Below are 22,737 nucleotides of genomic sequence, written 5' to 3' on the forward strand. Positions count from 1 at the left end.
GGAGGGTGGCCAGCACCACGCCCGGCTGCCTTTGTCTTCCCAGTCCCAATGATTGCACATCACACCAGGTACACATTTGAGGCTGAGTAAACCTTGGGGAGGCCCAGGACCGGTAAAGATAATCGTCACGAGCCACGAGTGGAAATCAAACTCGGGATGCCAGGCTCATAGTAGTGCAGCGCGCTGAACACTGCGTCACCGTTCTCTCACATATCCACGCGCGCGCACGTACACACGCACGTACGTACACACACACGTACACACACAAACGTGTTGTCCTAACAATACGTGCCAGACAACAGTGGGTATCATTTTGAGCCGATATTGATCTTGGGGAGTCACCTGTCCACCACCTCAAGCCTCTTCAGAGCAAGAAGCCAGGGGATGGCGTTTCCTGTATGCGCCTCTCAGTGACCCGGCTCTATTTATTCAGAGGGCAATCTCTTTGTCGGAGACGATCGACGGACAATTTCTCACCTGCCTTCTGGCAGTGGATGATTTTGTTGTACAGGGACTCGGAACTTTCAATCAGGTTCTTCGTCTCGTTCACCATCTGCGGCGGAAGAAAACATCATCAGGGGAATCACCGAGGCGACCGTGTGCATCAAAACACTCGGGAGCATATATTAACTATTACAACCAGGCAGAAACCCTCATTTAGTGCGTCCGTCAATCGCGCAGGATGTCATTCAACACCTTCCCACGGCCATTTATTCGCTCAGAATTTCATGAGAAAAATCCACCAGCTGAGTTTCAGGTCGACTGATGTTTAAAAAGCAATGAGCTGCAATCTCGTGCAATGCATTAAACATGCAAAATGCTTATCTTTATGTATGAATCATTCATTCGACTCTAAAATGTTGAGGTCTCTTCAGACAAATCAGATTTTGTACTAATGCCTCGGGAAAAGGTGTTTTTTATATCCACGAAAAAATATCAAACAGTGTGATGTAGTGATATTTGTGAATAAATTGTGCAGGTAAAAATGAATCGCCTTTATAATTATGTTCTTGTTTTATTGGTTGCTTATTTCAAGTCATGAGAAAATTGGCTCAAATAAAGTGATATAATTAAATAAGACAGTGCATAACAAAGGTTTCCTTGTATGCGCGTGTGTGTACGCGCGTTTGCAGGCAAACATGGTACTGACTTATTATTCATTATGGTCACTATAGTAAGACACTCAAATGCCCTCCCACTGGGCCATTTCCAAAAATAGCCAAGCATAGCACACGGGTACAGACACATCACGACAACAACCCCATCTCTGCTCGGAATTCAATCAAAAGCCCCTGAATAGGTTAACTGCTGCTTGCAGAATGCTATTTTTATTACTTTTACCTGGTCTCGTACGTTAAAAATGAAAATAATACCAAACACGTACACACAGAACATAGCAAGATATTTTTAAGCATGCTAACGAACCACATTGTTGGGCATTACATTCAACGTAGAGAGACAGTGTAGCTACCAACCACCACAATTGCACGCAAACGCCTGACACGAATTCATATCAAGTATGACCAGTAACCACACGAGTCACTTCCCTGGTTGTTCTTTGGGGAGACCGACACTTGCCACATGATTGCAAAACTTCCCCCCCCTAATGGCTCAGGGCCACCAAGAGAGAGATAAGCACATCCCATGTCAACTGACCGGGAGACACTGACTTTAGATTTATTTTTACTTCCTTTATACATCGGTGCAACCGACAGGGGTAACAGATCCCCCAACTGAAGAAGGGCCCATAAAGTCGACGTAAGGCTCCAGCACGCGACAGCACCGTGGGTTGCATCAATGGCTTGACACTCTGTTCCCTAGGATGCCAGAAGAGAAAGGTTGTTGGTAGACTTCTGGAGATACTTTTAATGACCCTCGGAGGCATCGCCAACACGCATCGTTCAGCCAGTGAAATGGCAGGGTTTAATCGCAGCAGAACAAATGGCATTGACAGCTGGATATAGATAACACACCATCAACACATGTTTTGTAAAATACCTAAATTCATCAGGGTGCTGGGAATGGTAAATACTGCACTACAGTACATATGTAGTGTCTTCTAAAATTACTCACACCGACACGTTGTAACAAGTCACCTGCTTACACTTTATTCACCTATTCTTGCACCAGTTGTAGGCACTCCTATAACTATCGATACGGTCACTTCCCCACACTCTTATCTACATTCCACCTCGCTTATCCTGCACTCAGCAGCTCTGCTCTCAGCGACTCCGCGCACACAGCGTCTCCACACACAGCGTCTCCGCACACAGCGTCTCCGCACACAGCGTCTCCGCACACAGCGTCTCCGCACACAGCGTCTCCGCACACAGCGTCTCCGCACACAGCGTCTCCGCACACAGCGTCTCCGCACACAGCGTCTCCGCACACAGCGTCTCCGCACACAGCGTCTCCGCACTCAGCGTCTCCGCACTCAGCGTCTCCGCACTCAGCGTCTCCGCACTCAGCGTCTCCGCACTCAGCGTCTCCGCACACAGCGTCTCACACACAGCGTCTCTGCACTCAGCGTCTCACACACAGCGTCTCACACACAGCGTCTCACACACAGCGTCTCACACACAGCGTCTCCGCACACAGCGACTCCGCGCACACAGCGTCTCCGCACACAGCGACTCCGCACACAGCGTCTCTACATCTCCACCGCTGCCCTCACCTACGCTCCCTCAGACCCGCTCACCCGTCTGTTCCGGGCGGGAGGATCAGCCAACACCCGCCCGGCGACGGCGTGAGGGTTGAGGTCCCGTTGACGGCTGGAGCGGCAGCGCGTCAGATGATCTCGGTTAACTGTGCGCACCGCGCATTTCACTCCTCTACACATTCACTGCATTCTAGACGTATTATTTTAAGGGTCAAGCCACCAGTCTGGCTGTGAGCAAACCCTAGAGCTGTAACACACATGCCTGTTGCTCTGCATCAGCACCGAGGACAATGACAGCCGCCATCCGCCACTAAGTGGTGGCGACAATCACCACGGCGCCTGTGCCAGTCCAGGTGCACTTTGAGGCCACGTGAAGTGTCAAAGGGCTCGCTAACAGGAGGTCACGGGACAGACTCAGGTGCCATGGGTTGCCTGTCTAAGATGACTGGCAGATGCACCAGCTGTGCCCCTCCTACTGTGCCAAATTGCTGCGTTATAGCCACCTAGCACTCCGCTCGTTGTTGTGAGCATCGCTCCTCTGCTCTACATTCCTGTTGGAGGGCGACTGTTTCAAACTGAACAGTAGCGGCCTACACTGCACCACAGGCAGTGTCGGTGGTTTGACCTCAAATCTGACATCTGCTACTCCCAAAATTTTATTCCAGGCATTTGTGAATTTCCCAGCTGCACGGATGAATTACGACAAACAAACTGGCCTATGATGGATTTTGGGATTTAACAGAATAATGAGCTCATAAATATGCTTTGTCCGTTGCATTACCTAACATCCCACATCTTTGAACGCTCACATTAGATTTTCTATTTTTTGTGGCCTTATGCACCGAAAGCCTGCACAGTGGGATACCATGACAAGGCAGATCAGACAAGATTGTAATCGTCAGCACTAAAAAACCTCGTGCTCCTCTAAACAAGCTAAAGTACAAACAGCTGGGACGTGCGAGCAATCTTACCCACAAATCCCCCTCTCCTGTAGCCAGCCCTCATCCAGGCCTGGCTGGCTTACGATTAATGGTTTTGTAAGAGCTCTTTCGGTGTGAAATATGAATCATCCCAAGACACGCAGACTGTGATCGCAGACATGCCTGTTATGCCACCAGAGAGTTATTTTTTTTATAATTTTTCCCCTGTGAAGAACTCCACCACCTCTCCGCTAATTGCATAATCAACCAGCTCTTTTATTTGGTTAAAAACATCGGTTTACATTTATAATACGAATGCAATGACTCAGCTGTGTGTCAATATGTCATGCCGAACGTAAATATGTTCACAGAATTGATCGTTTACTTTTGCGTCAACATATTGTCAGGGTTAGAGCGGTGGCGGCGGTGCAGTGGTTTAATGCATCTCACAGTAAACTGAACAACCCGAGCTCAATTCCCAGCCACAGCTACCATCAGTGGCTGGTGATGTACACCTTTGCAAACGAGACGTTCCATCTGAAGGGCTTTTGCAGGTTAAATATTTGAATAAAAAATATAAATAAAATAGCGATATGCACGAGTTGGTGGTGGTGCCCCCTTCAACCAACTACACTACCTCATGGTGAAGCATGGTCAAACACCACCTCCCACCCTCCCCACAACTGACACAGCATGGGGAGGGTCTTCAAACAGTAGTGGAATGACAAAGCGCTCCACATTATCATAGTGTCAATTTACATGAAACAAACATTTCAAACGGTAAATGAACAGACAGCAAAATTAACCTGTTTTTGTTGTTGCTGGCTCGGTTACACTTTGTTCTTTGGAAGCGCAGCCCGAGTGTCCCGTGTCACGATAACCACACTTCACGTTCATTATTACATACGTCACATTCCATTTCCCTTCCAGGCCGATCTCCTCTATGTTAACTGTGCCCTGAAGACGCACATCATCAGTGGCTGGCCAAGCCAACGGTGCAAAGTGTCACAGCACTGGCTGGCTCAGCAGGATAAGCCTCTGTGCCACATCTCTGTGCCCATAAATTCAGACAAACTGAATTTTATCCTCGCCAGGGTACAATAAATCAAAATGTAATTTTACTTAATAATATCATTAAACATGTAAGAGAACGCAGGATCCGGCATGTGAACAATGGTCAAAAGCCAGCATGGGGAAATGGTAGAGCACACATCTGCACTGCTGGCCTGAAGGTATTGGTGGAAATTCCACATTCACACGGTGGTAGTGAATACTGCAACGGTTCTTATTCAATCCATTTTCCTTGCTTTACTGAGCAAATGATGACTGTAAGGGGTGGTGGGGAGGGGGGTGGGTTGCGCATTGCACTTTGAAATCCAAGTTTGATCTCCATGTGTAGGCAGGCCCTCAACAGTGGATTGACATGACCGGCATCATCAGGCACCTGATGATTACTAGCAAAATGTCACTGAGATTGTAAATGTTGTGGATTTGCTCTCCAACACAACGGTGACCTGTACTAGTGTAGTGACATAGAATCGATCACTACGGGGTGTAGCGCTGGGTACAACAGAATAAGGAAATATGGGTGTAGCAGCCAGCACAGCATGCAATGGGTGGCTAGGGTGCGTGGCACTGGCTGCTGGCAGAGAGGGGCATATGAGTCCTAAAGACAGAGCATGGTCAAGCAGCTATCCCGCCAGCACAACAGGTAATTCCACGTAGTGGGTCACTAGGGGGCGTGGTACTGGCCGCTGGCTGAGAGGGGCACCTCACCCCGGCTGGCTGGCAAAGCACGTGATGGGCCGGGGTGAAGGATGTCGGGCAAAAGTGACCGAGGGGACACGGGGAGCATGGCCCAGGACCTTCCAGAGGGTTCCAGGAGGGAGCGTGGTTAAGGGCGGAGCCGGGCAGGTGGCACGTGGAGGTCGGCCCAGGACCTCCTGGAAGGTTCTCGAAGGGGGCATGGCCGAGGGCGGAGCCAGGCCATGCTATGGGGCATAAAAGGGAAGCCCCGAGGCTGAATCAGGGCTGTCTACAAGTGGAACAGAACCCGAGGTGCCACTTCTTCGTCTCCGGCGTCGTGGGTTAGACAGCATGTTGGCTGCTCTGACCCGTAATTAGCTATCCCGTGTGTGAACAGTGTGTAAAATATATAGCGTAGAATAAACGTGGTTGCCTCCTAAAATAGTGTCTCAGAAGTGACTCACTACACGAGTAACGAATTGGCATGTTACGTATATTTGACAACCCTTACTAACTGGCTGTGTCAGGTGGTGGCGGGTTAACAACACATTTATATTTAAGCGATCTAACCAAAAAAAAACCTGTATTATGAATGATATTGGTCACGAAAGACTGTGTGTTAAACTCATAAACATGCCATTTATCAACACATTGTTTACAAGTTAAAATGTGTATTTTATTGTTGAGATAGGTATGCAGTACAGCAACAACAATTTTATTTTAACATTAATAATGCATATAACGTGCCTGGACTGCATGCAGTAGCGAACTCGACACTTGTCAAATGTTAAAATAAAACAGTGCGGATTATCGGGTGCTTATCCTGAACGACCTCTGCAAAAAGCAAAATACAGCTTTAGTTTGTGTGCATTTTATTTTTAATCTGCATCAAGAGCGAGAACTCCAAAGAGAACAGAGCTGAAGGGAAAGCGCTCCGTTGTCCTTTACGGGTCTCTGCATGGGGACCTACAGGAACAGCTGTCTTTGTCACCTCCGGCGATCGATTCTTTCTGAAAGTGGCCTTTGTCTCTGTACATGCATTCGCTTTATTCATTGCCATTAACACCCCCCCATCCCCAGCAAGCCTTCGTCCTTTACAGACCTTTATCAATCAATGCCGTGCCAGTGAACGGGGTTCATTGAGTATACTTCACCAGGCTGGTCAGTGTTGGTTGGTGAAGGAATAGTTCATATATCACTCCCCACTGGCGTTAGGGGGGTGTGGAGTGCTCCCTCTCTGGCACCCACCGACCCTTTCCCCAAGTCTTGAAACAGACAAAAACAAACACCCCCCCCCCCACCCCCAATTTAGCCTTAAGACTTGTTGGGGCAAGTGCTGTTAGCGAGCACCTATGAAGGCCGGCACCTGTGAAGGCCGGCACGGCATGCAAGGGGGGTGGGGTGGGTCAGCACCGCGACTGGGCCACCTTTTCTCCCTCTCAGTGGCAATGTTTACACATTGCACCGGATACTTATTGGAGGGGGAGTCGGCATAGAGGAGGTCCCAGGACTGGTTCAGATCATCATGTATGTACGTATGTATGTTGAACTTCTTTCGCACCGTATGTAGCTAACAGTGCTAATCAGAGGTGCGGGCAAAGGACAAACTAAACACAAAAAGCAGTTCTAAAATATTGGTTGTGACCGGCAATCGAATTCAGATCGCTTGGTTGGTAACCGCTACACTGTCGCTCCCCAGACAGAAAACAAAGACACAAACCTGATACATGAAACGTGTGCTATTTATGTTGTGATCCGTGAATGTGTGCCCTTTAAGTTGTCAAGCAGGTATAAACAGAGACCACAAGGTGAGTCACACCGAGCATATTTCGTTGAGACGAAGTAGCGCTGTCAGACTTGTGGCAACTGTAAAGAAATGTTGTTCTCAGTTTGTTTTGGCCAAGTGTCCAAACAATTCCTCCAAACAGGGTTCATCAATACTCTCATGGCCATACACGGCTGAACCAAGAAGCATTGTGGGAAAGAAAGTGACTCATGTTTGTTTACGCTACCATTTAAACCAGGCTCCCAGAGCAGCGTTTAGCAAAGGCCGTAATGTTTACGATCATAACAGTAAGTCGAGCAGAGTTTTATATATACTCTCCCTTAGGTTAGTTTCTCATCATAAAATCCAAACGAAGATATATATAAAAAATGAAAGTGCATTTGTCTATCATCGTCATGCCCTTTTAAAGACATTGTAAGTGAAATTTGGATTCCGAGTAGGAACACGTTTCAGTTTTCTTTCCCAAATCACATGTGTTAAAAATATTACTAGGATGGTCGTACGCACACACAACACCGCGCAGTGCTTGTACGAACCAGGATATGGGCTGATCTGAAAACTTCCAACAGTGAGAACGAAAGACAAATGATAAAATGAACGTTAGAGCACGTATATAAATTCAAGTCAAAAGTCTCTGCGGTCGCTCACAGTGCTTCTGTACACTGCACAGTGCTCACACCTCCTTTGACAATCCTGAGCCAGTTGTGGAAATTCCACATTCCTTTGGCGAGGGCCACTATTGACTTTATCAACCCAGGAGAGATGAAAATAACGTGCCGAATGAACTGCAAAGCCATCTTTATATTGCAAGTCGTGCAAACTGGTCACAGCTTAAAATATATATAAATACGATTTATGGACACAACTATATTAATTAAGAAGCATTATCTGTCACAATGTTCTTAAGGTGTTAAAAAAAATGCTTGAAACTAACCAATACCGATATAAGGCTCACACATGCAAATTTATTCAAGACTGGACTCGTGAATGTTGATGCAAAGTGTGAGTGATGTGGCAGGGAGGACGGAGGAGGGGCTGTGAGCAGGAGACGGCATTAACCGCCCTACATTCTGGCACGCTTGTGACCTTGGGGTCTACACGATCACACAGAGCCAGCAGCGTCCCTTCCCTGAGATAAGGAGCGGTGCCCTTGTCCGCACCAACAATACGGGGGCCTCGTGAGAGCTCTGGCGTGTGCGGTACACCCACGCACAACACACATTTATATTGCATCACAAAGGTTTCCAGCATATGACAGGCAGCACCCCCTCCAACTGTCGCCCCCTAGGTCATCCATAATGTGCAATAACGGCAAGCACTCGTGAAGGACCGATAGCTTTTTTTCTTTAAATTATACAATACAATGGGTAAAGTTTTTTTTTTTAAAGAGCACAATTATGCAAGCAGCTCGTCAGAATTCAGTTTTGTTTACGGCAAATGGCAAAAATCTGGGACCATGTTCAGAATCGACCAATGGTTCCAAAAGTTAGGAACAGATCGGTGATGGTTTCCAGTGAAATTTTCCGAACGACTTCTCTGATTGGCGGAGGTGCAAACGTACAAAAATAAAGGGTAAAACCAATTCTTATTTTTCCTACTTTATACTGGCAATGAGGTCCCATGATATAGCTGCTCACCCCGATCTATAAATGCTCTGATACGTGCATTGTCTTTGTGCTGTTCGCCTTTCGGCGTTCTCTGGCCTGACACTCGTGAGACTAGGCCATAAAGAAGACCGTCTCTGGTGTAGGCCAAACAGTTTCAAAGACAATGCCATATATTAGAGTTTTTGTTTGCATGTTCACCACAAGTACGTGTAGTTAATGCAGACTTTATTCCTTGCAAAAGGTTTCTATTTGGCGTTTGAACATCTCCAACACCTGTTGTATTACCAGAAAGGGTAAAACCTATTCTTATTTTTCGTACAAAAGCCGCGCGGCGGGCCTAAGTCACCGTAGGGGTCGTTTGCCCTCGTTTCTCATTAAGAACGAAGAGGCGTTCGCTCGCACCGATTGTGGGTGGAAGGGCCTCCACCAGAGGGAACTATGAGGGGTAATTTGGTCTACTCTTCCACGCTGACTAAATCGACTAACTGTGGCTGTGGTGAACCCATTTACACCGCTGGGTGGACCAGAGGTGGGGGAGGGGGTGGGGGGTAGTTAATAACACTGTGTAACAAAAAACATTTGTTCCTGGGTAGAGTTATTTACTAATTGCTTATGCCTCAAAAGTACAGAAAATGGCTATTATTCCCCACAAACTTTGCTTTTGTGACCAGGACAGTGATATGTTTAAATTGACCTATTTTCAATGAGAAAACGTGGTGTGCATTTTTGTCATTCCTTCACGTAAAGTCCTGGTCACAAAAGCAACGTTTGTGGGGAATAACATCCATTTTCCATACTTTTTAGGCATAAGCGATTAAAAAATAACACTTGGTACCCAGAAACAAAAATTGTGTTACATAGTGCAATGCCCTAGCATGTCCATTGTGCCGACCATTAAACCACGGCAGCTCCCTACATTACTCAGTTAAAAAGATAAATATGTCATGGTTATTGAGCGAGACATCTCTATGTGTGGCAAACCGATAACCGTGTTTTATTTCCATTTGGTTACCAGTATGTAAAAAAAACGATCTTAACAGCCCTAATCAGAATATAACAGACTATATCCTTTTAAACCATTGGTATGTAACACTTGCAGCTTCAACAATTCAGCGCTAAGCCGCCAAAGTAGTAACTTGAGGTGACTATGACATCTGCTTTATGGAGCACTTAATGCACAAGTGCAACTTTGATATTAATCACTCACACTAAAACTCAGTTTTTCATTAGCCTGCATGCACTCTTGGAAAGCAAGCACGACAAAGACTACGAATAAAAGTTAATACTTTTCAAATTGTATGACGGCTTTTCGTTTTTCCAACGCAAAGGTCAAGGTGCAACTCTGAAATGGATTGCGCATGCTTCTGCTGGTGGAACTAGAGGGAGCGCTTTCGAAAGCCCCTCGAGTGGGATTTTGGCCTACTCTTCCACGCTGGCGAGGTGGCAGTAACCACTCCTTACCCCACCATGCGTGACCTGCTGCTCGGCTAACCGCGATGTGCCCATTTGTACTGCCGGGGGGGGGGGCAGTGGAAGGCGGATTTGAGACAATCACAAATCGTTTCCGCTGCTGCACCGGTGAACTCTGGATTTCGAATTCAGCGTGATGACCATTAACACGACGGCAGCGTCCGTTTTTGTAACCTATTTCTGCGTCATATAATTTATTGGGGGAGGTAAGGGGAGGGGAAAACTGTTGCAGACGTTTAATGTGACTGACCACTGCTGCAAAAACTTGCCTACTGTCGCTGGGCATTGAAGGGCCTATTGTGCAGCACACAGAAGACTCAATGTTGTTTGTGAACATATACAATTAAGATGCACCTGGTTAAGATATGGCTGATATAACCCTCATGGGGCATTAGATTGAAAATCCATTTCTTGAGAACTGCTATTTGTGTTTAGTTTGTTGTCCTTCACCCGGCACATCTGCCGAGCGTGGTTGCCTGTGCACGGTTCACACACACACAATAAAAGTCTCGTGAATTTTTCGTAAAACGGAGCAACTTATGAAATACGAAATAAATTGCAAAGAATAACAATATCACAAATGCTTGGTAGAATGCTGATACTGGTAGGAACCTCCTGGTTACACCAGCCCACAGGGGATGATTGTGCCCGTCCGTCCGTCGTGCATCCAAAAATGGGAGGAGTCGGGCTGGGTGGAGAGGGGAGGGTGGGGAGGGGAGGGGCTGGGTGGGTGGGTAGGGGAGGGTGGGGAGGGGCTGGCTGGGGAGGGGCTGGTCACCTCGTGGTGCCCTTATAAAACTCAACGTTTAACCTACTCACGCCAGCTTGTGCCCGCCCTCACAGTCGGCCATATTTGCGGAATACACCACGCCGCCGTTGACCCTGGCCATTGACCGAGCAACCCAACGTTCCCACCAGCTCCCTCCGCAGGAATGTGTATATAAACGTCATCAAAACGTTACGCTTCCTCCGAGAAATTCCGTTTCAAACTCAAGAATCCTCTGCACAGCCACTGGCGAGCGAGTGAGCAAGCAAGCGCACGTTGCACCAGCAAAAACCGTACGGCAATCCGTGGCGGCGTGCAACTGTGAGCATGGTGGATGGAATGAATAATGGTAATGCTTACATAATGTACGCAGGGTGACGGGGCCAACACAAACCTGTGAATTCAATATCTTCCCCTTTCATTAACCTCTCCCTCTATTTATAGTTCGCTGGTACTCTTTCCTCATGTTTTAGTTATTGGCTTCCGCACCCATCAAAACCAAAAGCTTAACAAATGCATTATGCATTTTTATTGCATTTATTTATTTTATATAAAAAAAAATCCATGCCCTTGTTGCCACACTGTTTGTATTTCATTTCGATTCTAAGGGTAACCTGAAAGTTGAAATGGGTTTTTCATCATCGACCATGTTCTGTCTACTGCTGGATATAGGCCTCACGCCTCATCAACAATCCCCAAAGGTCTTACGATGAAATAACCCATCTCACCCTCCTGCGAGCTGATATCATCCTTCCATGCCTGCAGCCATCATCCTCCTTGGATTTCCATTCCATCAGTCTCATCATCAACCGTCATTCCCTTCTAACCGCAGCACACTTACTTTTCTGAACGGTGAACATGACGTCTCTAATTTATGTTCTTTCTCCGCAATGTTCCTCTGGCTGTCTCTTGAGTGTTAATTCCCAGCATGCATCTCTCTCCATGCTTCTACATGCATCTCACAGCTATTGGTTCCATGTTCCTTGTCGGAGTCCGTGATTCCGATCCAAGTCAAGGCAGATACTATGCACCAATTCCAAACTTTATTATTTTGGTACAATGGTACGATATTTTTCATCATCAAATAAAATAAAAAAAATCCAAAACCACTCCAACATTCTACGCACGCTCACCTCTTAATTTCCTCGTTTTGTTGCTGTTCCATCTGATATAATTTGCCTGATATATTCACACTCTCATTCTGCTGCTATGGTGTCCCACAGCTATTCCATCCGTTTAAAGGGGGCATGACATCTGGAACATTCTAGCCGCCTGAAAAGAATAATTGTTTTCTGGGGTATATCAAAAATAAAAACAAAACTAATCCCAATTTAAATATGCAGTAAACTCAAACACGCTATGTTGTGCAACTCTATCTTGCCCCATAAGGGTTAGGATTTGAAATTTACCAATCATCATCTTCCTCTTTGCTTCTATTACGCCTATATTGTTGTTACGCCACGTTCAAACAGCCCATGCAATGGCTTGCTATGTTACGGCGCAAGACAAATTGTCGTCATTATTATTATTATTACCGTGTTGTGTTCTCTAATTTCTTTCCTCATCGTAATAGTTTTACGGGACGTGCAGTCCTGTTTTTATCCATTTTCATCCATTTTTCTTCCGGAAACTTATCATTATTTTGTTTTGTTTCCAAATTTCATTGCACACTGGCCATTTATAATGTAATGAACTCATTAAAGCAGTGACATCCACTTTACCTTTTTGCTGTCATATGTAATGTCGTATCATTTTACTTTGTATGTACTGTAATGGAAAGATATTCCTCAAACAGTAGAAGAGGCCCTCATCCAACACTGGAGAGGAAATGGCTGCTGCTGCTGCTGATCAGAATAGGAATCTTTATTAAGGCTGAAGGAATTCGATGAGCTATAAAGTTCTTCTTAACAAATGTCCAGTAAGGGTGGGTCAGCAAGTTACAACAACAAACAATACAAAAACACGACAGGAATGAAAAATAGAGAAGGTGTAAGAGAGTCACTACGGCATGAAAGAAGTTCAACATAAAAACGTCCAAAATAACGACATAGAAATATTATATTCTTGGTTCTTTCGGTAAAGTCACGTAGAAGGGAAATAATAAAATAATAAAAATATTAAACAATAATTATTTCCCTTCTACGTGACTTTACCGAAAGAACCAATAATATGAATCCCTGCAGTCACGAAAGCTTGAAATCGAGATGTAGAAATAGATAAAGAAAATACAAATTGTGCAAATTACTAGTACAAATTGCACAAGTGCATACATTCCCGCAGATTTTTCAACACTAAATGCAAGCTTGGGCAAGGCAAAAAAACAACAACAACAACAGTCCCAGAACACACCAAGACAGTCCCTCAATAAAATGGCACATAAACACTGAACTATCGATGCACGGGTGAAACTCGGCACATCTCAACAATTAAAATAAAGCTCTTCTTAAAGGGGAGGCAATCAATGTTCTATTTTTAAGCTCAGAGTTGCATATAATGGAGAATAAATTAGGTGAAAAGGAGTAGTGTTCTTCTGTAATGTACGATTGTTTTTATGCTAATTAAATCATAGTTCTTATCGTTTAATCACGGAGCAGCCAGATGTGACTCAAGGTGCTCCGGATTTCCTTAAAGACTCTCTCATTTAAGTGAACATCTTATGATAAACACCGTTCCAGCAGCGGGTTATTGGTTACCACGAACGACCACAGTGTGTGTTTGCTTTTGTGCCTTCCTTTCACAATGTTGTCGTGACCGTCGCATTATGAGAATGAAAAGCCGGCAAAGAAATCGGATAAGCCTCGTCACCTTTACCCTTCTGGCGAGATACAGATCGCTCTGAGTGGATCGGCACTTCTTAAAAATAAAAGAACGATGCAGGAAGGCCTGGGAGCAGCATTCTATCTTCCTCGCATGCGAATGGATTGCTGTGATTGTGCTCTCCAGAAAACAATCCCAAGGTTTCTCTGGTTAATCTAAGCATCGAATGGATGATTGCGAATAAGCCAGCTTGCCACCGTAGCCAGCAAATAGTCACCGTCTGAGAATTCTGGCCCTGCTTATCAACATCGGAACGTGAAGTACATCACTGCGATTAGAAAACAACAGGCTGCAGGGTAAACCTATCTACAGAATTAAACGACTCTGTACAGTAAATAACGTTTACTAAAAACCATACCAAACAAATAAAGAGAAGACCATTCATGAGTCATCTCAGGAGGCACCGTTTACAAACCCACATAGGAATATGAAAACTTGCAGGATCCAGTGGCCAAGCAAACAAGGGAATACTATGGCACATGCATGTTGTTGCGCCCGACACGGACCCAGGGTTTATTTTATATGAAAGATTATTCTAATATCCAGTCCACCCTAACGTCCAGCAAAGGTGTTTACTGCAAACCTCTCTGCTTCCCCGAACTAGCTATCACAGCGCAAGCGTGGAAAGGCAAAAATTGCATTTTATAATTCACGGACTTTGAGGCGATGGAGAAATCATTGTTGCGGTGTCAACATTTCTACGCGTTCCACTTTATTTTTCAGGCGTATGCAATGTTTTGCAACTCTAAAATAACACAATATTTATCATCATAGTTAATAATGACAATGATTTGGTGGGGAGGGGGGGCTATGGATTCAGCATTTTTGTTGTGCCCCTGTCATTACCCATCCCGCCCCCCAACCCAACTGCAGAAGCTAATGATTCACACAGGGGAGCGAATACTCCAAGTTCCAAGCGCATGCGTGAATTGAGTAGATAAACAAGGGCTTATTTTGAAGTTCAGCCCTTAACGTCGAGGTGACTGAGAGCGCTTTAAACACGAAAAGTGACTTGCACCGCATCTCATCTTGACACATTTTGAAGGGCACCACCAGCAGCAGTTCAGTTGTTCATGTGGGCCACAAGGTGACTCAGCACGTGGCTTTAAAACAGGTGTTATTTATTTGCTACATCTCCGTGTTAATACAATATCATCACAATTGCTGATATTGATAAAGACAAATACTCAAAACTACTTAATTTGCCATTAGTGATGTGCATGTATTTGTCAAAATAGAAAAGCAAAAAGAATTACACACCGTGTATATTCTGGCGAGTGCCCAATGGCCTACATTGCTATGGACCTGAACACACAAAAACAAAATCATGCCTCTGGAGTATGAGATTGTGTGTGTGCGTGGGGAGCAGCTATCGCAGTGTTTACCAAACTACATTGTGAAACTGACCGACCTGGTTTCAATTCCCGGCCCTGGACAACATGAGCGGCACGTGGTATTAGAATCTCTCCGGCCTAAAAATGTGTACCTGTTTTATTACATGAACATCAAAACTGGGGAGACAAAGGAATCTGGGGTGGTGCCGGTGGCACTGCCCCCCGTGTGCCATTGTGGTCTCGATCGGTGCATGTTGGCAGCAATTGCCCAAAGAGAATATACAGAGGATGTTTGTCTTTACGTGTACAGTACTCGCATTGTTCGAAAAAATAATAGGCCATGTATCCCAGCGTCACGGTCAAAATTTCATAATTACTCGCAAATCGACAAAACAGGTGGAGCCACATAGTCACATCAACCCCGACGGTGAAACTACGGCAGACGATAATCGTCTGTGAAACACAGCACCTTCGAGATTGCATTTCGCTTTGGGGATGGCGTGAACACCAAACGTGTTAATGATTTGATTTGCCCACGTGGGTATGCTCAAGCGCGGGAGCCGGTACCAGGTTGAAGGCCTGCACGAGCTTCTTGAGGCTGTCGGGCAGAGCGCCTGGGCTCTCCAGCGCCGGGTAGCCCTCGCGCAGCTGCAGCACCATGCACGCCGACGCGTCCGAGCTCAGCAGGCGCGCACACATTCCCAGCATGCACTGCTTTAGGCAGGCTGCGGGTGGCAGCCCGCAGACCTCCTTAAAGGACATCACCGCGTTCTGCCAGCAAAAGAGAAATACAAATGAGCAAGCGTACGTGTGCACCCGAGAGATGTGCGAGTATACAAAGGTTTGTTTGTTTTTTGCAAATAAAAATGGCTGCCTTTTTTTTTAATAAAACAAACCGAAATTCTAGTTAGAAACAGTGTACATCTGTACTCTTTGGTTCTTTCGGTAAAGTCACGTAGGTAGAAAAATAGTGTACATCTGTACTAGCTTTAGCACAACATAAAATGCACAGTACATACACGCATCACGTGTCCACAGCTTATTAGAAACTCAGTATTAAGCGAATGTAAGCCGTGAAAATTTCAATTGTACCCAACGGCTTCCGACGGACGCCTGTGCAATTAGTGTGAAATATCAATATATTGGTCTCACCTGGTGATATTAAAGGACACAGGAAAAAAAAAGTCACGCTTTTTCCCAAGTCTAATTACCATCATTAGCACTGCTCTGCAACCCCTACAGACTTCACAAAATATGACAGCACAACAAGCCGCTGGAGCATTGCAATTCACACATCGCTATCTGGGAATGTGGCGTGAAGAGCAATGGCGTTGGGGGTCATTTGATTTATTTAGACAAAACCTCAGCGCCAATCACATACATCAATTGACAAAGCCGTAAGATGATCCATTAAGCTCGAACAACAGTTGCACCTAAAATTACAGTAACCGATAAAACGTCGTGTTTTCGTTGATCTTTTTATTTTATTTTGAGAAATACAATAACTCTTTCTGTGGAACACCATACGCAGAGGCGTTCAAACGCAGAGACTAATGTCTGCAAAGGTCATGCAATGCGCCCGACCTCCACCACATTGTATTGCAGAGGATTTCTTGGCCAATTCTAAAGAAAAAGCACACAATCAATCATGAATGGCTGAACAGAACATAAAAAAATATATATTACCCATGGGCTTTCAAATTTATAGATATCAAATCCATTAAAAATATATATTTTTCAGAATTTCTGTGAAATGCACAAACCATATGAACGAAGCTCCACTCAGAAATATTATAGTTTGACTTGACAATATATTTAAATATATGATGCTATTTAACGGTTCGTAGGTTATCACAGATTTAAGTATCCAATTTCAGAAATACTATGCCATAAACTTTCAATTACACGCATGAGTTGCCAGCACCCTTCAGGTGTCCCGCAGAAATCAAACAACTTCTGCACTCGAATTTTATACACCGACTCGAACCCCACCGAAGGCACTATGCAGATCCATAGGCACGCAAAAACATCAAGAAACAGACGTCAATACACACACGCTTAGTGAATAGCAATGGGTACACTGACACACACAGTAAAATGCACCCCCCCCCCCCCCGATAAATAATACGGAGGAACTCGGCACAATTTAGCTCCGTATCTGTAGGAACAACAGAGAAGCGAGTGTCTGTGCATTTGCGAGATGCAGCGTTCCCACAGGAGCGTGGTGGTGGCGGTGGTAGTATATTGCCGTCCGCGGTGCGCACTGCCGACCTCTCAAGGGCTCTGGCGCTGCGCAAAATGCGTGTCACCTGCAGTTTGCCCCACAGTTGTGTGGAGCGAGGCATCCTTAAGACTGCGCGTGCTGCACGACCGCGTGTGAATTAAAACAAAACGAAAAATTACGCCTTGCTGTGCGACTAAACGGGGGAGCAATGGAATTTTCATTTTGGCGATGCCAATTCGCAGCGAACGGTGAAAAGTAAACAGCAAGTCGTAATTACATTAAAAGATCTGCGTTTTTCAGTGACACATCAATAAATCCTGCTGAAAAACCAACAAAGCTATGAAAATCTGCAACCCTAATAATCATCAGCAACAATACCTGCACGCTCTCACACACTGCCACGGGACCGCCCCCATACCTGCACGCTCTCACGCACCACCATGGGCTTGCCCCCGTACCTGCATGTTCTCGCGCAGATCGGTGGCCTCGTGTAGGGGCTGCGCAGCCATGCGGAACACCTCGTCGGGCGCGCGAACTCCCAGCAGCCTCATGGCGGCATACTCGCGCGTCTTCTTGCCCTTGCGGACAGAGAGGCCCCTCTTCTGCGCCTTGCCGCCGCCCCTGCGGTTGGTGATGGCCACGTGCAGGAAGAGGTTGGCATGTTCGATGCACTCCCCCGTGAGCGCGTGCAGCGGCACGTGGCGGTAGCCCGGCTGCAGGCACTCGAACGGGATCGTGTACTGCCCGATGAACTCGTCCCCGATGTAGTCGTCGTCGAGCACGACGAAGCGCACGATGGCCAGCTCGGGGAGGTTCACCTGGAACACGAAGCTCTCGTCGAAGACGGGGCTGCCGCCGTTCTGACCGATCGTCTTGGTCCTCTGCTCGGCGCAGTCGGCTGGGATGCCGTGCACCTCGACGTACACGTACGGGTCCACCACGTCGCCCTTGGAGCCGGAGCCCCGTGGCTTGGGTAGGTGCTGCCCGCTGATCACCTTGATGTGCAGCAGCTGCGGGGAGATGCCGGGCAGCCCGTCGCGCACGTTGGCACTGAAGTACGACACCTCGTCCCGCATGACCGACGGGCGCAGGACGTAGCCGCAGCCGCCGTTTTGCCGGAACCAGCCCACATTGAGGTCCATCATGAGCCCCGGCGTCTGGTAGTTCATGCCCACCACCTGGCAGCCACAGTTCCAGAAGTCCTGCGGGTTGAGATTGCTGGAATCGATGCGCATGGGGCTGGGGAAGATTCGAGAAAGGAACCTCTTATTGTGGTTGACGAAGTCCTCCGAGAACTCGTTGGAAAATCGGCTTGCCAGGGCCTCGGTGAACGAACACATCTCCCAGTACTTCTGGCACTGCTGCGATGAGTCAAAGTCCCGGAAACGCACAGATTTGCACAGGGTTATCAGGTCGGACAGCTCGGGGCACAACTTTTGTTTCTTCACGTCGATTTCGTCTGGCTGGAGGAAAATGTCCTGGGACATCTCTGTCCTCTGCGCGATCTCCGAGGCTTCATCTTCATCTGTGACTTCTCCCTCTGGCCCCGGTTCCTCAAAAGGTAACTTTTTCCCTTTGAGGATTATCTTCAGTTTCAGAGACTCGGGCGAAGGCAGGTAGCTCTCATTGATGTCCACGGGCTTGATGTACAGCTTATCGCCCAAAACCTTCTTTATGTGCTGCACCAAAACCTTCTGTTGCATAACGCAATTGTGGTTCTCCAAGCAGATGATCAGCGGGTATTCGGAGGCCACAAAAGCGTACTTGTTAATGGCCTCCAGCGCGCTGTGAAAGGTGATGGGCAGCGTCATTGTATGGCCATTGTAGACAATGGGCTCGCCGTCCGGCCCGTCCCAAACGTCCATCTCCACGCAGCGGCAGCCCATCCGCAAGGCCCGCACGTAGCCGCTGACGTCGCAGGGGCCGCGGAACTGGTCCTCGATTAGGTACGTGTTGTGGGACGAGTTGATGTAGTAATGGGAGATCGGCTGGCTCATGTCCTGGCAAACCCTCCTGTGCGCCGGGTCAAAGAGATCACATTCTGCAGAGATGAGGTACCCTGTGAAGCCGTCAATTCCTAAAAAGCCCCTTTCCTGCCCTTCGGTGGAGGGCTCGTACCGCCGGATAATGTCCGAACACATCTGCTCAGTAATATCAGTCATGCCCTGCTCCGCTTCCAAAAACATGGTTAGATCCCTGCTGTCCAGATACTCTTTACTGCTGGAAAACTGCACCAGTAGAAAATAGATCTCTGCCCGAGTGCACAACTCGTGGTACATGTCGACAAATTCGGGAAACGAGATGCCGTCTATTGGGGAGACCCTGCTCTTCTGCAGCTCTTTCAGCTTGAGTCTGATGGTGATGCCCTTCAGGGCCGGGTTCAAGCCCTGCAAAAGCTGGCAGGCCACCTCGACGGGCAGGCAACCTTTGCCGCCGCCGTCCGCTCGCGTGAAGAGCGGCAGCAGCCAGCAGTGGCGCAGCGAGTTGTGGCTGCTCTCGAGCATGTCGAGCGAGTGCGAGCCGAAGGAAAGGAGGTACCGTAGCCCCGTGACCCAAGCGTTGGCGATATCGGGCGCGGACGCCACGAGGTCGAGCGACTCGTATCCCTCGCCGTAGATGATAGAGAAGGCGCAGTCGGCCGAGATGTGCTCCGCGAAGCCGTGGTTGCGAAAGGTCTCCGTGTTCTTGCCAACGCGCACCTCCCTGATGGCGACAATCTCCAGACGGGCACGCTCCGAGTCCTTCTTGGACGGCTCCCAGCGAAGCCACTGCAGGTCGGACTCGAGCAGGAAGTAGCGCTGGTAAACACGCGAGTTTGGCCGGATCTTGCGCAGCTCGCAGCCCTCGAGCATGAGGTTAATGCAGTCGCTGGCGCTGCTCACGCGCCGGTCGGTGGGCATGCTGCCAAAGGACACCGTCTTCTTGCGCTCGCGCTTCTGCCGGGTCGAGTCCTGCAATCGCACGGGGCAGGGTAACGGCGTGAGCGGATGCAAGGCCCCGCGCGCTCCACAAATACACGCGCACAGGTCGGGCTACAAATGAAGAACGGTGAATTAATTGCCACGTGCTACCTGTACCCACACAAATAATAATAACAGAGCACATTAGGCATTTGCATCATTTGTATAGCATTTCAAAGGCAGGGACTGTCTGCCAGCCACAGTTCCTAACACAATAAAAAGCCATCTCTAACATGCCATAGCAGTAAGACTACACGGTTTTGATTTGATAACTGGAGAAAAACCCTGGCGGTTATCAACACAAGTTTGTGGTAAATATGTGCATTTATAATTACGTATTCCACAATAATGCCCTAGTATTCTTGCTACATCAGCACCCACCCCACCACACAGACTACACCAGGGATTTAATGGAATGTAGCTGGTAACAATGAGAATCATCAACACAGAGCACCACAGCTGGGCAAAGTCACCGCTTCAATGTGGGTGCATCATCGACCATAAACCAGCACTGGAGGTCAGGTCTCACACTGGTAATGCCAGTATGCAGTCTGGTCACTGAACAAATGGCCTCAGGGAAACACACGACATAAAAGGGACCTCATTATACATACCGATGCAGTACAAATGGGACTCTTTTTTTAGACCGTTCAAATCATTAACATTATTCCGTAATATGCAGGTGTCTCGTTAGGTCACAAACAACTGCTGTTTGAGAAAAAAAAAACCCACGTCCATGCCACTGAGCAAAACTAGTTGCAGTTATTCGAGTATAAAATGGAAGGACTGATTTTGAAATCAAAGTTACCAGCTAATGATTCATCTTTTCAGTTTTATTGGCATGCTGAGCTGATCTTTGAAAAAAAAGGACACGGAATGACTCGCTTGATACGTAACTACCAATTAAGGCAGACATTAAAGGCAACTGCCACACATTGCTTTACACCACATGAAGCGTCTCAAAGTAACAGCCTGAATATGCTTAAGACTCTGTAAAAATATATATATATTTAATCTAAGAGGCTATGCGAGTGGCATGGAGAATGGGATCTGGGAGCAGGCTCCGAATAGGCCATCGGATGTCAAAGCTACACGGATCACATTCGAGAATGCTGTGAAATGCGATTCTAGCAGCAGGCACAGCAGTGGTGCAATGCTCTCTGTAATGGCAGCTAATGGCAAATTTCCTCCCCAAAAATGTCAAGACATTAATTTTCCATTAAAGAAACACTAGGACCTCCCATTAACCTCGTAACTACTTGAACTTAACCTCTGCCTCTGGATGAGGCATCATTATCTCTTGCTGGCAGATATAGTAAGATATAGTAATCATTCATTCAGATCTTGTCCACCTGATGCAGTCACTATTAAATTCATCAAGACCATCGAGACATCAAGGATATAATAAGATTTTAAAATGTACCCATCAAATTCCAGACGGACGATTTGATGTTCTACCATGGATCAACTAATGCCCTGCCATCAGCATTCCAGAGACAAGTTACCAAGCAACTGCAGCTGCACCACCGTGGGTTTTTTTGTTTGATCCCTGTTGACCAAAAATGTGTTTAATATTGCAAGGGGCCTTATTATTCTACTTGTGTAAAAAAAAATAAAGCAATTATATCATGTACTTTCTTTGTGCCGTTATCCTCTGGGATGGGTAAACATGTATTTTAATCATCACCAGATAAATAAGCCAACAATGTCTTTCCTATATCAGGCCCCTCCACTTAAAAAACGTTTTCTTTTCATGTGGAGGGACATATATAGTGTGTGTTTATTTATTTTGTCACTTACATTCTCCACAACGACGCTAACGAGCGTCTACTCGGTCACGGGCCCTGCTCAACACCAGGTTACGTACCGGCCAGGGTCCGTGAGTGCAAACTGACCTCCACACATGGGGGCCCAACACACTCTCAATGTGCTCAGCTATATAGGCCATGTGGCGCACACACACACCACACACTGTCGACGAGAGGGTCCCCTCACCAAACTCAACGGTGAACTCAAAGCACCTCCCCCCCCTCCTCCACACTGCAAACTGAGCAGCATGTTGCTGGCTCGGAAAGACGAGCGCACGATCATAAACACCAAATATCTTTGAACCACAGGAAACTTTAAACTGATGAGCTCGAACCCCCACCCCCTTGGTAATGTATCGTGATGCAGAGTCTCATTTGCTTGCACCACCCTTGCGTTGCACCTTGCTCCGGCTATGGGGCACAGCTTTGTACAACTGGACACCCCTGGGGCTGCACTGGGCCATGCACACGTCAGGGTGCTAAGGCTGGATCCTTAATATGTGAAGATATTCGGTGTTATCGTGGACAGAGGTAATGTAATTCTCTTGAGTTCTCACCTGGTTAAACAATATCAACTTGACCTTACGTTGATCCCGTGAAGGGCACTAAGACACACTATAAACAGTGAAAACGTTATGAG

General features: G+C 46.9%; 1 protein-coding gene across 1 annotated transcript in view; it reads right to left on the reverse strand.

Annotated features, from left to right (window-relative positions):
- LOC144940233 (inactive phospholipase C-like protein 2) overlaps positions 1-22,737 on the reverse strand; it is a 79,810-nt gene that overhangs the window by 15,995 nt on the left and 41,078 nt on the right. The window contains exons 2-4 of the mRNA XM_078866765.1: positions 17,788-20,280; positions 15,673-15,876; positions 478-553 (exon numbers count right to left, since the gene is read on the reverse strand). Coding sequence (XP_078722891.1) covers positions 478-553; positions 15,673-15,876; positions 17,788-20,280 — 2,773 coding nt within the window. The remainder of the gene's footprint in view (positions 1-477; positions 554-15,672; positions 15,877-17,787; positions 20,281-22,737) is intronic.

Source organism: Lampetra fluviatilis, chromosome 2 (genome assembly GCF_964198595.1).
Source record: "Lampetra fluviatilis chromosome 2, kcLamFluv1.1, whole genome shotgun sequence".
Classification (NCBI taxonomy): domain Eukaryota; kingdom Metazoa; phylum Chordata; class Hyperoartia; order Petromyzontiformes; family Petromyzontidae; genus Lampetra; species Lampetra fluviatilis.